Source organism: Chaetodon auriga, chromosome 18 (assembly GCF_051107435.1).
Source record: "Chaetodon auriga isolate fChaAug3 chromosome 18, fChaAug3.hap1, whole genome shotgun sequence".
Classification (NCBI taxonomy): domain Eukaryota; kingdom Metazoa; phylum Chordata; class Actinopteri; order Chaetodontiformes; family Chaetodontidae; genus Chaetodon; species Chaetodon auriga.
Genome location: NC_135091.1, coordinates 20,129,946 through 20,148,498, shown reverse-complemented (window position 1 = coordinate 20,148,498; position 18,553 = coordinate 20,129,946). Strand labels below are relative to the sequence as shown.

At 40.9% G+C, this 18,553-nt stretch overlaps 1 protein-coding gene across 1 annotated transcript; it reads left to right on the top strand.

Annotated features, from left to right (window-relative positions):
* Positions 1-5,932: 5,932 nt before the first annotated feature.
* Positions 5,933-18,349, top strand: frk (fyn-related Src family tyrosine kinase). Its single transcript, XM_076756796.1, has 8 exons — positions 5,933-6,504; positions 9,430-9,551; positions 11,380-11,543; positions 11,700-11,868; positions 14,452-14,610; positions 16,265-16,446; positions 17,072-17,237; positions 17,404-18,349. Exons 1-8 carry the CDS (start codon positions 6,113-6,115, stop codon positions 17,610-17,612), a joined length of 1,563 nt encoding a protein of 520 aa, XP_076612911.1. The 5' UTR covers positions 5,933-6,112; the 3' UTR covers positions 17,613-18,349.
* Positions 18,350-18,553: the final 204 nt, after the last annotated feature.

The following is an 18,553-nucleotide window of genomic DNA, read 5'->3' as shown; positions in this document are numbered from 1 at the left end:
TTTGAAGCAGAATCTGAGATATTTGATAATCCCACTGTGTGTCTGTCAGCCTGTTTTGAAGTTCTTCTGCCTCCTAGCATCTAGAAATCAATTAATGCAGTTTTCATCCACCTATTTAACTTTCTCAGGAAAATAAGTACTAAAAGTAGTTGATGTAGAATTTCTCTGTTTGTTGCATATATTTATGGTGAAGCACATCAACCTGTACCGTATTTGATTTGCTGGATTTGGAAAAAGTGGCCCCTGATCGAGAGCACAGTGTCTACGACAATCAAAGCAACCTTGTCTTGTGAAGACTGATGTGCGTTTTAAGACATCCAGCTCTGCTACCATTGTCGCTGTACGGTGCGATGTCCTCAGTCAGGTGGTGCTTGGCTACTGGATGGCTGTCAGTCAGACAGATTAGCAAATTGAACACTGCAGTGACCTATTTAATAATTTCAGAAAGCTAATGAAGGGTCCTTTTGATTAGATGTGCCACTTAATAAGCAACTAACTGACAACTGTGAACATTGCTGACTGGCACAAAATCAGAAAGTGTTGCTTAATCCTTCATTAAGCCTATCCTCAGTGAAACTTTGAGAGGAACTTTGTGGACTTTGTGGTCTAGCAAATTCCAAACCAGCCTGACCAGAGTGGGAGCTGGCTTTTTGCCTCACTGGGTGCTTTTCTCTCCGCAGTCCCCTTAAGCTTTGGCAATATTTAACATGGGTGTGACACGATACAGCATATAAGTTAATAATACATCCCCTTTAAATGCTCCATAGACCTGATTGGTTCTCCAGAGCCAGCTGGGTCTCAGTGTCTTGTCAATAACGAGCACTACATGTCGTGTTTTTCATTGTTGACATAAAACTAGTAAGGAGTGCTGTGCATTTTCAAGCGTAGCTTCCATAATTTGCACATCTGGACCAAGTGAGGAAATGAAATGACAAAACTAATGTTTACACCGTCTCACACAGTGTATTTGAATGTTCAAATTAGTAGAGGTGAAACCAAACAGCTCCCTGTCAACTTAAAAGCACAAAAACAAATAGTTTGGTAGCTCTCTGGATGATACATTCAGCATAGAAACAGTCACAGTGGTTGAGCGTAATCCATGTTGTCCTCTGCATGAATATTCAGGTGTTTGTTTAAGTTGCTCTACCTCTTAAAGCTTTTCCCACACACCACGCACAGATGGGGTCTTCCCCTGTGTGCATCACCCTGTGAGTCTCCATGTCGCCTTGTCGATTGAAGCGTCGTCCGCAGTTGGTGCACTGGTACGGTCTTTCCCCCTTGTAGATTCTCGTGTGCAAAGTCAAAGCTCCGCTCTGTCTGAAGTTCATGCCACATTCCTTACACTGGTAGGGCTTCTCTTCTATATGGATTCTCACATGATCTTTCAAATGGCTCGACTCTTTAAAACATTTTGCACAGACGGGACAGGTGTGTCTCCTCTCCCTGGTGAGATCATTCACATCTTCTTCCACGAGAACACTGTCCCTTCCTTCAGTGCTGTCGTTTTGGCTTTTCTTTGGCCTCATTCCTGTTGGTGTGAGCGCCTTCATCCACTCTCCCTTCACCACACCGTCTGTAATCTCACCATATTTGTTTTGATCTGCAGAGCAGAAGTGCTGAGAAACTCTGGTCAGTCGGCAGCTTCCTCCTTCAGCATGTCTTCTCCTTTCCTCTGGTGTGTGAAATGTTTGGCTGGTCAGAGTCTGGTTGCGGTTGAGGCTGGAAGATTGGGGCTCATCATAAAGTCTCCTCTCTGACTGAAGAGGGATTCTGTAGTCCCAGCCAGTCTCTTCCTAAGGACTAGTACACTTTTCCTCTTTAATGTGAGGGGGATCCCGGTCCTTGTGGTCCTGACAGGGGCTCCAGTCCTCATGTAATAATGTAGGAATGACCACTGAGTACTCAGGGGTCAGAACATCAGCTGTCGCGGCTGGTGTGATCCCATCACATGGTCTCTAGTTTCACCTTGTTGTTGACTGAAAAGGCAAAATTAATGTAAATATACACTATATTATATTATGAAAAGCTTATTTACTGTGATGCAATTTGGTTTTAGTATTGTCAAATGGACAAAATCCAGTCAAAACGTCTTGACATAGAGTGTCTCTCTGCCCACAAAGGTTTTAGTGTTTTACCACAATCCAGCACACAGGTGGATATAATAAAATGATTTACTTCAGCTTCAGCTCGCCTCTGCTGGATGTGTTCTCACCGAGTACTCTCCTCACCTGTCAGGTCTTCTCGCCAAGATCTAATCGACTCTGGATTTATTTCCCGGGGAGTCTCAGCCTCAGCTGGTTGATGGAGATGATGGAAACTCATCACCATCAGGCTCAGCTTTGCTATCTGCTGTCTGGTGAACAGTTAACAGTCTGTAGAGGTGTGAGGGCGGCTCCTCGTGACCGTCTCCTGTCACCAACTGAGGGAACACGGTGACATCGCTCTGCTGCCTACAGGACGGTCCTCGCCGGGCAGCCCTGTGCTCACACTCCTCTTTAACATGCAGGGTGCTCGGGTGATCCAGGCTCACATATGGGGTCCACTCCTCTTCAGGACAGCACTTAGGAGAAGCGGCCTTATCACAGCAGCAAGGACTGAACTGATGAGCTGCTGAATGACATGAGAGCAGAGACTGGAGATAAAAAAACACACACTTAAAACTCACATTCAAGTCTAAAATGTGTCAAACACATTGTTTTTTTTTTTTTTGTTTGTTTTAGTGTTAAAGGTCACACATGTCACCGGACTCATTCTACTTTCATTTACAAAACATCCTCATGAGAAAGGGAACATTTTTACAGAAGAACTGAAGGGAGCTGCATCATGTTTCCCACAATACCTCATCTCATAGAATGAGAGTGAATCTAGTCTTTATCACTGAGTGAAAGTCTAACCCACACACCTGACCGATGTAATCTGACTTCAGGGCGGAGCACCAGTGTTCGCATGTGAGCTATCTCATGCTTGGATCAGCTGATTTCTCCCTGGTACTCTATCAGCGTTTTCTGCACCGGCCCGAAGATCTCCACGGCCGCCGTCATCAGCTGCTGGGAGATAAAAGCGTTCAGATGCTGCAGAGCGGCCATGTCTGCTCGGATTCTGCTCTGGCAGATGCACACATCCCAGTGTGAGACTTCCTTGTTGTGAATGGTTTCAGTGGTTTTGTTAAAAGCGGTGGAGCACTGGGACGGACTGCTGTCGCCCCCTGCCGGTCACTCAGGAGGATGTCCACTGCTCTGGGTTCACTTCAGGGACTTCCTAGAAACTTGGTGTTTTACCTGGAGGGTCGTGATTTTGCAGGTGGTTGCAGCACATGCTTCAGCAAAGTATGGGCTGGATTTATTTCTAATGTTTGGATAATTAAGCAGACTAGGCTTAATAATACAATATGAGATCAATTTATTACTGCATCTCAAGAATGAATGCAGATGGAATATACCTTTTAGAATATACTCTTTTACCATTTTCCCTTCAATTTGTAGAATTGGTCTCACACCCACATCCATGAAAATTGAGTCTGGCTTTGAGCTGGACAATTCATGCAAGATATATCAGAATATCAGAGTCCAGACCCCTCAACTGAGTAGATTTTTGTTGTTGGACATACTTTCGTCCATCTAAATGTCACTGTATTTAGTGCTACTTCGTTGTGAGTCGATTTCAGAATTTGTCAGCAGTCATGTAAAAGTAATAAAGTCTGAAGGATAGTCTGGTTGTGGTGACAGCCGTGCCCAGCAGTAAAATAATAATAACAATAATAGTAATAATAATAATAATATTTGAAAAAAGCAAAGATTAGGTGAATAAAATGCTTTTTACGTTTACAAATCTATCCAAAAGACGAGGATAGAACTCAATGAGATAATTTTTTGAGGGAGTCCTGTTTATTTCAGGTGCTCACGGAAACAGTGCCACTAGTTAATAAGTGATTGTAAAAACAAAATAGTGCACATTCAAATGAAGGTCACTGTTTGACATTACGTAAAAAAGGACATTTCTTGACAGCACCTGTGTCACAATTTGTGCTTCTCCTGTAACTAACCATTACACTGGAACCAAAAAGACATCCTTCTTTCTGAAAAAGACAACATTTACTGCTGTTCTGAAGGTATTTTCCACAACCCTATACACCTTAACATCTCTGAATAAGTATTTCTGGATTTCCGGACACTTGGGTAAAAAGTACAGCTCCGTGTCTCATGTAATTATACATGAGAAGCACAAACTGTGGCTAGCTCTTGGACTCGTGATCCCTTCCTTCACCTAAGAAAAGTACATTCAGGCATTTGCGATGACAGACACAAAAGATATAGTATTGAGTTTGGTTAATGTTTTGACTGTTTTGTATATGCCTTGAGTGAGACCTCTTTACAGAACAGGCCAGTCATGACCATACGAAAAAATAAAAATAGGAATCTGTGCAGACATTGACTACTTTGATGGTGGTGACTTTGACAACAAAGAGCCAAAATTATGAAATACCTCATCAGTGGGCAACTGTGTCAGAGCGCCACACCAGGTTTCCCCAAAGTCCCTCAGATTTGCTGAGTGTCATTTAGTTTTTTGGGTAATTTGCTTAATTTGTCAGGCAACATCTACAAAAGCATCTTGTATTGTCACCTTATGTTGTTGTTGTGGCCCCTATGTTCACCCATGGGGCCTCCTATGCGCTTGACCTGGCCACCATTTTTTCAACATTTTTTATTATTTCATCATTTTTGATTTATTATCTCATAACTACGACGGAGGATTAGGGCCACATTAAGGGGAAAAAAAATTAATTATTTACGAGAAAAAAGTCATTATTAACGAGAAAAAAGTCATTATTAACGAGATTAAACTCATTATTAACGAGAAAAAAGTCATTATTAACTAGATTTCCATGCTCTGATCAATGGGCAAGTATTGATCAGTTTCCGCTGTAGCAGAATCACGTGATAATAATGCTCTTTTTTTATTCGTTGTTGCGTTATCTTAGCCCGCCCCTTTACTTTTTTGATTGACATGTAAGTGACAGGCTCGACTCCAAAGCAGACGTGCTTGATTCCCCCCGGTTCCATAGCAACGGTGCACCAGAGAAATTAACCAGTATTTTTTCTCAGCGTGAGAAATACAATGTGTGGTGGGAGTGCGTGACAAAAGACCGACTGTCACGCTCAATGCGTGAGACTTGAGAGCCCTGTGTAGTACATCAACCATCTTTACACGTCTCTGGCGTTTTCTCCCATCGACTTCTCCCGTAAATTTATGAGTCGGAATGTAAAATATGACTCCTTGTTTGTGAAACCTATCCTAAAATAGAACTCAACAAATCCTCTGTAGCCCTCATTTTGCCAAGTGTCTCCAAAAGTAGCAGGTTTGATGACTTTATTCTCATAAATAATTACTTTATTCTCGTTAATAATGACTTTTTTCTCGTTAATAATGAGTTTAATCTCGTTAATAATGACTTTTTTCTCGTTAATAATGACTTTTTTTCTCGTAAATAATTAATTTTTTTTCCCCTTAATGTGACCCTAATCCTCCGTCGTACATAACTGTTACTAAGAAGTAACATATTTACTTCCTGATAGATTTTTACTATCCCATAGATTTCACTGTTTATACATAACTGTAACTTATCATGATCATCTTATATTAATATATTGTCTGCTTATATTTTATTCGGTTTTTCTTGCAGACATTGGCTTTCTTAGTAAATCATGATTACGGAAAATCTGGACACATTTCTCCAGCCCCCAGCTCCCCCTGTCTCATCAGCTGTTGCAGCTCTCGCGCGCTCCATCTTCCAGCATGGCCGCCTGAGGACATCTGACGTCACATGAGCGCCGGCCGCTCCTCATTCCTCGGCAGGTGCAGATGATTGGCACACCTGAACAAGAGCATTGAGCTCCAGACAAAGTACCTGCCAGTACAAGGAAACTCGCTTTGCAGCAGTCACTTCCTTCAGTGGGTGTGTGCTCAGGTCAAAGACCACCGCCGATCCTGGACTTATTCAGATCACTATTTCCACTTCTTCTGGAGCGTGGATCATGAGCGAGGGCGGCTTCCCCGAAACATTTCCGTCTTTATGCCACACACGGAATGACTTGCTGTGATTGAAGACCACATCATGGAGATCCGAAAGAGGTTATCTTCGTGTTGGCAGGGGTTTTTGGCGTGTTTTAAAAAACCGATCCAGTTTGGAGACGAGAGCAGACGAAGCGCGACTGCCACAGTGATTGAAAACCCCGGTGTCAATAAGTCAGAGCCGATCTTACAGCCCAGCACATCCTTACCGCCGCTTCCAGCGCAGAGAGCCGGCATGTATTACATCGCCCAGTATGATTACTCCGCCCGCACCGAGGAGGACCTCAGCTTCAATGCGGGGGACACCTTAGAGGCTCTGGATAAAAGTACCGGGGACTGGTGGTTTGCGAGGGCCATCACCGGGGTCTCGGCCTCCAAACAGGGGTACATCCCGGCAAATTATGTGGCACCTGTGGAGAGTATTGATGCTGAAGTGTAAGTAAGATTTCATCATTGTACTTAGAGCCGTCATATTCATGGAGAGTTGTCTGAAATAGTGATTGTTCTTTTGAAAACAGAATGGCAGTGTGTGATTTTCGGTGTCTGATTATTGTCTGAGACTGAATCCCTTTTGAACGCATCAACATGTCATGTTGGTGTCCCTTCACAGAGGTCCTGTTGGTCAGCTATTAGAGCTGGATAATGTCAACAGGGGGAAGCCTTAGATGAAACTAGTTAATGATTGTCTGTGACCAGGAAATGGAGGCTCACAGGTTAATAATTCCCATGAAGGAAAGGCTCAAAAACAAACCTCAGCAGTGCATTACAAGCCTTTGCTGGCATGACACGGATAACTGTATACACTGTTTAACTACTGGCCTACTTCATTCTGGATCACTACAGAAACTGGTTTTGCGACCAGCTTTGCAGATAGACACTAAAGAAAGGCATTGCCATGTTCAGATACTGCGTGTAACCTATCCAAGCACCGTGTTCACCAATAATAAAAAAATAATAATAAAAAAAAACAACAAAAAAAAACGGTTCTTTTTCCTTCGGCTCTGTGTGGGGCTGGAAAAAGTCATGAACAGTAACGGAAAAGTCCAGCCCCTCTTTGTGATGAATCCTCAGCCTACCTGGCAACTCAGCCAAACCAGTTTCGCCTTGGCTGTGCTCTGGTTGATCCTGTTGTTTACAGGCATTAAAATAGCGTTGGTTCCCTTGATTAGTCAAAGCAGCATGCATGTCATAGTTTTCACTAAACTTGAAAGACATGGTGTGAGATTAAATAGAGAAGAGTTTCATAACACATCATGACAGCAGGGTCACATGAATATCTGGGCCCAGAGGCAAACCTCAGTGTGAGGCTTAGTGCAGGCCATTCAGTGTTTGCATAGCAGTGTCCATTTTAGCTCCACTATTGACTGTAATGCTGATCATTTCCTTCTACATCACAGCATCATATTTCCACTGTTGTGCGAGCTCACCTGTGATAAGTTTGACTAAGATTCGTGTTAAAAATGTCATGGGTTTCTGTAGCTATCCCCAGTTTCATAAGGGCCAGATTAACCTGCCGTGAGGGGACCTGGGGGATATAAAAAAATATATAGCTGTGGGAGATTTTGGATTAATTAATTTATTAATTGGTTTATTCAACAGGGAGAGTGCACAGTTAGCCAAGAGGTTAGTTTTCATCTGTAGTCACTGGACATTTGTTCATAAGCGAGGATGGAGCGAGGTTCATCACTTTGTGAACACATGATTGTATGAAGGATATTACTACACGGGCTCAGGAACACTTTGTAAAACAGTTGTTGGTAGACACAGGTAGTATGTGAATGATTTCATTCTGTTTTTATTCATGTTTTACACAGCATGCCAACATTTTTGAATTTTGGAATCACCCAGTAAAAAAATGTGGGAAATAAAGTCAGTAAACCTTCTTACTCCCACTTCATCTGACAAAACTCTAGCAAACTTTGTCACAGACAAAGAAGGAAGGAATGATAATAATAATGTCTCAGGAGCTTTCTGCTGAGTATGTTTTAATTATTTATTTTTTTCTGCCACCTTCTGATTTCCAAACCTCAGCTGAAGTTTGTTTGTAAATGATTGCATTCTGTTTTTACTTCCGTGTAAACAGCATCCCAACTTTTATGGCTATAATATATTGTCAGGTTCTATTTAAAACATTCAACACAGAGGCAGATAAAACAAGACATGCAAAGCAACAAAATGCCAGGTATTAATGTTAATGATAGAAATATGGACTCCACTAGAAGGGGACTCAGAGAGGGTAGACCACTCCTCTATGATGTGCAAATCTGCAAACACAACCACTGCATGTGTCTGGATATATATCCAGAAAGAATATTTGGATGTGAATGAGAGTACAGTTGTGTGATGTGTCTGTGTTTCCCATAGCCACAGCTTAGTTTAGGAAAAAGGCTTTGTTACAATTGTGGCGATGAAACCAATGTCCCCCTCTGTCCCATAGCATTTCTACAGTCGGTTACATTTTGTCACTATTGAACTTTACTTCCATCTGCTGGATTTTAAGATGTTTGGCATTCATTCATCCAAAAGTATCTAACATTTTATTCATCACTTAATGTATTAGGTAGTAGTTAATTTATGGTCATTTCATTAAGTATGAAATTATTTAGGATGGTGCATCATGTAAGATCAGTGTCGACTGAAATGATGAAGGGATACTGCTGCTGTTATCCTATATCAGTCTTATTGTCAACAAAAAGACCATCCTGTCTGTGGCTCTCCGCCAGAAGCCCTTTGGTTCCTACCTGGACATGTAAATTTTTAAAAATGGATCATGACTATATGCTTTCATTTTGTTAAAAGGCTGCTGGGTACTGTAGTTTTTAACAATCATTGCTTAAACAGGAGAAAATGTTTATTTCTGTCTATTTTCAGTTGTGGATTGACACACATTTGTTGCTCTAGTGAGCATTTGGGGCATGGTGGATGTAAGAATGAGTCAAAGTAAACTACAATGTGTGTGTGTGTGTGTGTGTTTGTGTGTTAGTGGTCATTAAAAAACATGTCACCCACTGCAACAGTGTGTCTCACTGATGTATTTTAAAGACATACCAGGCTTTGAGGCACACATAGTTGTTAGTGTGTTTCATTCGTTGTTTGTTTGGAGTTTTTATAGAGTTTTTAAGGAGTTTGTTCTATAATATCACTAGACTGTTCCTTTAATGCTAGATTTTAAAATGTTTGATTGGTTGAAAATGATGGCCTTATATTGTGTATGACTGGTGTAGACAATGTTAATAAGCCACTTTGCAATCAGTCAAATTATCAGTGAACCTTTGGGGCCCCTGACAGTTCATGTTTTTCTTAGATTGTTATTTATACTCTGACATTGCTGTTATGTTTGAGCAATTTTCTGATTTGCAGATGGTATTTTCCTGACACCAAGAGGCTGGATGCAGAGAAGATGCTGCTGGCAGGAGGGAACCAGCATGGCGCCTTCCTCATCAGAAACTGTGAGAGTCAGAGAGGGGAGCTCTCCCTCTCAGGTAAGACAAGAAAAGAAGCTCTGAAGAAAATCTCCTCTGAAAGCTTATTCAAGTGAATTTTTGCTCATCTATTTATTTTTTATTTTATGTAGAAATAAATGTGTACATTAATATTGGAATTAAAGCAGAATTGTGTTAATTTTGAAAGAAGTTAAAAGCTTTGAAAAAGTTGAATTTGTAAGATATAAAGCACGCTGGTTCAATGCACCTGCAAAACTAGGGTTATTGACTTTATGAACTGGTTATTGACTAATGTTAACAAGCTTATTATAGATAAGAGGTGATAACTGGGTCAGTTTGCTGACTCATTCGGTTGGAGTGAGGTATCCCTCAGATAAAACATGCTGCAGATTACTAAAAAAGTGAATGTGAATAAGAAGAGATATCTCACAATGAGTTTAAGTTTCACCTAAGTAATGAAGGAACGGCCCCAGACAGACATGCCTTCAGCATTAAAGCAAAGAGATGACATGTCCCTTTTTCGTATATTTCTTTTTTATTCTGGCATTGCTGAGTCAGTTCTGACTTTCTAACTCTTCTTCACTTGTTGGCTTTAGTTAATCCTTACCGTTATCTCATAATTGCCACAAAGGTCAGCTACATAAGCTTTTTTAAACATTAATGACATTTAAAAGAAAGCATTGGAAATATTCCAGTGTTAACTTACCAGCCTATACAGCTGAAAAGAGAAGTAAAGAAAGACCAGACCATTGTGGTTTCATTGGCAGAATAGTTCGAAACCTTTAATGACTGAGAACCTGTTTGGTTCAATAGTATCTGAATAATATTCCTAAAGCAACCAAGATGCCAACAAATCTGTTAGACTAACATATTATTTCACTTGATCAACATTGTTTTTTCAGATGAAATCATGCCAGTTAGCTAATTAGCATTCTGCTGTTTGTCTGCTGTGAACTTCACATTTCCAAACATGTGACTCACCTGATTGACTCAAATGACTAATGGTTTCTAGGTCATGACGTTGTAAATAGATGTCTCTGCTCCGAGAAAAACCAGTGAGATAACCTTGCTGTAATCTTTCCACTCCAGCCTCGCTTTTTCCATTATGACTGAATTCTTTCCATTGCCATTCATTAAACTCACTTGATGACATCATCTGTTTCACAGCCATTAACCCCAGGTTCATTCACTGATTTTAATCAGCTAACTCAAATGGAATCATGTGTACCCCATGCTAATTTACTTGACTTAGTTCAACTGAATCTTAAGAATAATGTCCCCAATATTTGCTTTTTTTTTTAATTGTGTGTCTTACTAGAGCAATTATGAATTTTCTAATAATGGCCACTATTCAACATCAGCTTTTGAATCTGTGTCTGTGATTAGCTCACAGAAAATCCCTGATAGGAACACAGTTAATCTAGGAAATGCTGTACACTTCATGACAATACACTTAATGAACTCGCCATCGTTGTGTGTATGTAGGCGCCAAGTTTTGCAACTTTTCTTAATGGACACCTGCCTCACTGCTCTCATTAACCTCATTTCCAACTGCATGAGGCAGCTGTTTTCAGTGAAAAAGCTCTGATGTGTGGTGCTGGGCAGGTCATGTATGGTGGGTTTATCAGAGAGACAACAGTAACAAGTAGCTGATGCACACAGTGGAACAAGGTGGAGCAATGTCTGTGTTTTGTTTACAGCTTGTGGAGTTGCCCTTAAATGAACAACAAAAAAAAAATAATAATGCTCCTTAAAACCACATTCAGTGCAGTTGATAGAAGAAAGCCCTTAAAGCATGACAGGTGAAATCTTACTTAGACAGTTCTTGACTCCTGAGTATTTCATTGGATGTTGACTTGTCTTTCAGTGCTGGACAATGGGAAGGTGAAGCATTACAAGCTGAAAAAACTGGAGAACGGTCACTACTTTGTGTCAAGGACCAGATCCTTTGCGACACTGAATAAGTTGGTGGAACATTACTCAAAACAGGCAGATGGTCTCTGTGTGCGCCTGGGTGAACCATGCAAAAAGGTAAAACACACTGTACACTATAACATGAGCCAGGCACATCCTGTTTATTTTCTTAACTCTGCCGTTGTCTTGTTTCTAGTCAGTAATTGCACACTTCTGTACAGCAGAAAGTCACATTGTCAGATCAGTAAACCGTTACTTGTCCCCTCTGTGTAGATGGAGGCTCCACAGACTCATGGTCTGTCATACAACACTGTGGACCAATGGGAGATTGACCGCAAGTCCATCAAGCTGCTGAGGAAGCTGGGAGCTGGTCAGTTTGGAGAAGTGTTCGAGGGCCTGTGGAACGACACCACAGCAGTGGCAGTGAAGACCCTCAAACCTGGTATGTTAATGCCTTCTCTGACTAAAGGTGTTAAAACAGAAACAAACGATTTATGAATCAGTAAAAATGTGTTGAATATAAGTTCTTCTTACTGATCATATCAACAGTACAGTATGTGATCCGTAAAATCTGATAATTCATTCACTATAGTTACACACCAATACTTAAGATCATAGCTATAGTATTCGAAACCATCTGGAAATGGGAGAGAAATGCAATGAATTGCACTTGACGGGAAATGAAAAACCAGGAATTTAAAAAAGACATTTTTCTAAAGCTTTCTGAGCTGTATAAAGTATAAATTAAATATCAGCTGCTGGAGTCTTTGGTTTTATACATGTTTGTACTGCATGTGGTAATCATCAGCATTCCTCTGGAAACATCCACTCTCATGGTTGATTTAACAAAGTGGCTAGTTGTATTCATTATTGGCTATTTGTCAGAATTTAGATTTAAAAGTCTGGTATGTAGGATTAAAGGGGATATACACATTGCTTAACAAATTTATTAGACCACCACCCAAAGTAAGGTTTATGCCACAGCTGCCCTAAATTAACAGCATTGGCAATTACCAAAATCATTTTTTATGTTTCTGTAATGGTTAATACACCAATATGTAGAAGTTCTTTAACCAAAATTATCTTTTTAATGCTAAACTATAATTATTGTTATCCATGAATTTTCAATTTTACTGATTTACAAAAAAAAAAGAAAAAATAGTAAAGCATACTATTATTTTGTGATTAATATGTCAAATTATAGTTATTTACTTAAAGTCCTGAACAGAAAATTAGTTTTAGTGTTTGAATGTTATGCTTGATTAATTTCTGACTTCTCGGAGAAGTCCAGTGAGCCGGCTCAAATTTGGGTATAAAAAGGTGAATTCAGTTTGAAATTCTTCATTCCTGTTCAAAATGGTAAAATGTCGAGACCTCACTGAAAATGAAAGAGTCCGCATTAAAGCACTTCATGATGCTGGATGGTCTCTGAGACAAATAGGGAAAGACATAAAGTGTTCTCTCAGTGTGTTCAAGTATGCTTTGGGGTCAATTGACTGGTACTTACAAAATGCACCAAGGAAGAGGCAGGAAACAAAAGTTAACTGAAGCAGATGTCTGACACCTCAAGATTTGAAGTACTAGAGACAGAAGGAAGACCACTGCTGATCTTCAGGCAGAGATGAATGCTTCTAGATCAGAGTCTGAGAAAGTCTCCAGAATGACCATAAGCAGACGACTGACGGAACAAGGCTTAAAGGGAAGAATAGCTGCTAAGAAGCCATTATTGAGGCCTGCAAACATCCAGAAACGCCTCAGATTTGCCAGGGAGCACAAACACTGGACTGTTGATGACTTGAAGAAGGTACTCCGGAAGCATGAGTCCAAGTTTGAACTCTTCAGTCAGCATCGTCGTGTTTATGTCCGCAGAAAAGCTGGAGAACATTTTGATGCCAGATGCATTGCACCCAGAGTGAAACACGGTGGAGATTCCATTATGGTATGGGGTTCCATTTGTGGAAATGGCGTGGGCAAATTAGTGAAAGTCGATGGTATCATGAACAAGACCATCTACCACAACATCTTAGTGCATCATGGAATCCCTTCTGGACTGAATCTGATTGGGCGGGGGTTCATATACCAACAAGACAATGACCCCAAGCATACTTCAAAGCTGTGCAGAGACTATTTGAGCAAGAATAAGGAATCTGGAGTACTGGAACTGATGGACTGGCCAAGTCAAAGTCCGGATTTGTAGCCTATTGAACAAATTTGTGATTTAGTCCATTCAAAGCACAAAAGTTTCATCTGAAGCAAGTCTGTGGGAACAGCTAGAAACTATTTGGAGCTCAATAACAAAAGAGACTGTGGAAAAGTACATAAAAACAATGCCAGCAAGAATGCAAGCTGTTATCAAGGCCAAAGGAGGCCATACAAAATATGAAGTTTTGTGGTTATTATGTGTGAAAAAGGACTATTTAGTTGTTTCAGTTTCTTATTTGCCAAATAAATAACAATAACATTTTTAGTTTTAAACAAGTTTTTGAAAGAGTTCTAAAACATTTATGTTTTCTTGTTTTTATGACAGGTGATGTAATAAATTTGTATATACTGGCAGAAATTGAATATAATATTTATAATTATGTTTTCATCAGTGTATAATTACCTGAAATTGAGAATTGTGGTGTTGACATCACCTTAGAATGAGCTCTTATATCTACAGGGGGAGCTGGTTCTTTTCCATGGAGTCCACATTGCACCACCATGTTATTGTTATACCCAAGTGTCAGCACTGCCATGTTTCTACAGTAGTAACCTCACTGCTAGATGCCACTAAATCCTACATACAAGATCTTTAATTCTGTATTAAGAGTGTCCAGCAAAGAGTTACAATTGTAAGCACTGTTTCTTTTTGGAAAATGAACTGGATAGTTAGCATAGCCGTGCTATCCTCTATGGCTAAGCAGACCAAAACAACAGAAAGTCTGAAGAAACACTTCACCACATACTATCTTTCACCAAAGACACCACTGACGGCTGTGAAACAATTGCATGTTAAAGTGTGACCACTGAACACCTCTTGCAGGTACCATGGACCCTGAGGACTTCCTCAGAGAGGCTCAGATCATGAAGAGGCTGCGGCATGCCAAGCTGATCCAACTGTATGCTGTCTGTACCATGGAGGAGCCCATCTACATCATCACAGAGCTGATGAAGAACGGCAGCTTGCTGGAGTACCTCCAGAGTAAGATGATGTTTTCCACACGTGATTATTAGCTATTGCCCCTTTATGACAGGATCAGAGTCCAATGCTCCGGCTGTTTTTTGAAAACAGTCTCCCAACCTGTGCAAAGGTCAAGCTACTACAGAGATTTATCCAAGAGCCGCAAAACCATTTTATATCGTGCAGTTTACAAATCTAAGCTTAGTCCCCACATACACATATTTCACATCATATATTCTCAGCCAGGGTTAGAGGGAAATTCTGTGGCTTTTAAAACAGTTTCCTTGTGAGTAAAATCCACTCCAAGTTCCGGGTCCACCCACTTTCCCACTGACTTTGTTTGTTCTTAGTTATCAGCTGTTGGCACCAAGCCAGCATTGCATGGCAGGTTGAGATCATGTTGAGGAAGAGAATGTCACTTACTCTGTGGATATTTTCACCATGAAAGTCTGTGTGCAGAGGTGCACATGTGTGCCGTGATGAACATCATATACAGACATATTAGAATGAACACATTTACTGTACTGTGATGCACATCAGACACGTACGGCGTTGTTGCAGACACTGTCTTTCTTTTTTAGTTTTTTTGCACTGTGCCTTAGACAGTTTTAGTTTTCAAGCTGTTGCTGCAATTTCCTTCAGAAATGGTACTCCTTCTCCGAGTCGTAACTCAATAAAACATGGACTTGCAGATGTGATAAACATACTTTTACAAACATTGTGACATTCACTGACAATATCTCGGATGGCTGTCATGAATCAACATTCATAAATCCACTTAATACTGAGAACTTGCCTCAGTATCAGTTTTCCAGGGATAGTTGTCTGTACAATTGTCTGTGTAATGGGCTTTTTATTATATTTTCTTTCTATAGACAACTAACACCTGTAGTATAAAGAGAGTGACCCTAATGCTGATTCGTATTTTGAAAGAAGACCTTTCATTTGCTTTATTTCAGACTTTGCACTTGCTGGGACATGTGCAGTGCTCACCTCTAGACAGACATGCTGTGCTGAAGTGTGAGAGATGTAGTGTCGCCTCCATTTAGAGTAATGGTCACTCTGACCAGCGCTCCTGTGGAATTGATGTCTGCAGCCCTGAGACAGTCTATGTGGTGACCCACATTAACCATAATTCACCATGTACCCTGCCACTGTAACATGTCATGGCGAGGTCATGTTCAAAGTCACACAAGTATAAAGTGTAGCACATAATCTGGACTGTAGCTGCTATTATACATGTAGTGAACATTTAAAAACATGACTGCAAAAGAACAGTTAGAATTCAACATAGTCGTGGACCAGATCTTACACAGGTTTCCTCAGTTTCCCCTCATGAAGGTTCTAATGTTCAGTTTGTGTTGAGGCTGTCTGAGAGAGATTGTTCTTCAGCTATACCATCATTCTGGAGGCTGCAGTTTGTGATGCTGTTGAACTGTCATGTATTATACTGAGAGGTGATTATGTTATTTAGCATACTGTCATTGACATAAATGAGGTGCACAAAATAACAGAAACACCTGTCAGTGTAACAAAATAATACAGTTGAATCAATAATAGGCTGAATAATTTTCTCCATGAGAAAACATCTTATCACCTTTATTTCTCTGCCACCTGTGATACCTCTAACATGGCAAGACTGCGACTGATTCTGTGCCTGTGTGTGTTGTTATAGAGGATCAGGGCACCACGCTCCGTCTATCTGACCAGATTGAGATGGCTGCCCAGGTGGCATCAGGCATGGCTTTCCTGGAGCTACAAAACTACATCCACAGGGACCTAGCAGCCAGGAACGTCCTAGTGGGTGAGAACAACATCTGCAAGGTGGCTGACTTTGGCCTCGCCAGGGTCTTCATGGTGGGTTTGACATTAAAGTGCTGTTATATACTGTATGTATGTGATATGAATGTACACTACACTAAACAAGTATTTGGGCAAATGAGTGAAACTAAAGCAAGCCTGTGTTTTCTGTTAATTATACATGGCATTGTTTGACAGGTGCGTCACCAGTGCCAGGTATTTCCTGGGGCCTAGTGTTACCAGGCTATAAAAACTCCCCCTCCCTCCCTCCCTGCAGGCGCACCTCTACTTACCTTTTGTTTATTTTGTGCACACCATTCTCACCCACAGGCCACTCTACACTCCTGACACCACTGAGCTACATATCCCATGTCTTTTGCTGTTTTGTGCATAATTGAGTTAATTCTGTTATAGAAATAATTTTATCCCATATTTTGAGACATTGCATCTCCCATTTGGTCACAGCTTTAAGAGCCAGGTTGTGAAGCATTAACTAGCCTGATAAATACTTGACAACCCAAGGCACAATGTTTGCTTTGCTTTAGGTATCATCAATAGTGATGACCTGATGGATCAAATTCCCCTCTAAAACCCAGCTTTGTCCAGCCTTGTTAATGGAATATCTGATCATTACCCTAAAGTAAGAATCTGTTTTGTGTGCCTTGTTTTTTTTTTTTTGTAGAAAGAGAATGAAAATGTATATGAGGCCAGAGAAGGAACTAAATTCCCTGTGAAGTGGACTGCTCCAGAGGCCATCCATGACAACAAGTTCAGTATCAAATCTGATGTTTGGTCCTTTGGAATTCTGCTGTATGAGATCATGACATTTGGACAGATGCCTTACCAGGGTGAGCCTTTCATCAGCCTCATTATCAATCATCTAAAATGTTTCACTGAACAAAGATTTACAGAAAATGAAAAACAGAATTTTCTGAAACATCAAAGTGTGATTGTCTGATGATTTTTGAGCTATGAAAAGTCTCAAACCTTTGGTTTCTTCTGTTATTCTTCCAGCCATGACAAACTACCAGGTGGTCCAGAAGGTTCCCCAGGGCTACAGGATGCCATGCCCCCCCACCTGCCCCAAAGTCATGTATGACATTATGATTGAATGCTGGAAGGAGAACGAACAGGATCGGCCCACATTTGAAACCCTGCAGTGGAAGCTGGAGGACTTCTTTGACCTGGACGCAGCCTCCTATGACGACGCTGCCCGTTACTAGCGCCCTGACCGAGCTGTGACACGTGGAAAGAAAGGAAAAGTTTTCTCTTTGCAGTATCACAGTCAGGACCAGCTGAATCCAAACATGAACAAACAGCACGTTGATGTTTTTCTGAAGTAATAGATTCAAATAGAAAATTCCACTCACTGCGGCCAAATGAAGGATCTGAAATGTTTGATCTGTATGTGATAGAATACTGTGACTGTAACCGACATGCAGTGGGGAAGCTTTTACCACAGCAATAGTTTGTCGTGACACTCCTGGCCTTGCCTTGTTTGGCAGCTGAATGCACTCTCAGACAGGCTGTATACGTGTGGAGCCAAACTCTTCAAGCTTACTTGACTGGAGGAGGCCTCTTTCAGCAGAGACAGAAAGCTGCTATCTGTCCATCCCGATGAACCGGTTGTTCCTTCACTCAGCATAGCTCGCATTCTTTCCACTGGCTACCTGCAGACGATTACCACAAGGTTCCTGAGAGGATTTATGAGTCATGTTCACTTGCAAGCTCAATCTGTTTGGCTTTGTGTCTTTGAGTGAGCGGTGTGTATTATCACCCGATCTCATTCCTGACTGCATTTGTAGCAACCAGAAGTGATGTAACATTATTCAAAGGTAAGTGACTGTCTTTGGCCCACTAAAGCATGAAAAGATCATCTCCTTATCAAGAAGCCACTTCTGCTTTCCTTATCTAAAAGTACTCTAAAGTCCACGCCTTCCTTACATATGCAAATGATTTCACTTAAGGCACATTTCGTCTGCCACTGCCATAACTGCTACAAGACAGCTAAAGACAAAAGAGCGTGGTCAGGTGTGTATGGAGGCCTGCAGGTGACCAAAAAAAAATTATATTAACATTTTAATAAATATTTAAAGCTGCATTCATTTTCGCCACACTCAAATGTAAAACTGCAGCAGTAGGAAGGGAGGATGCAGATCGTTGT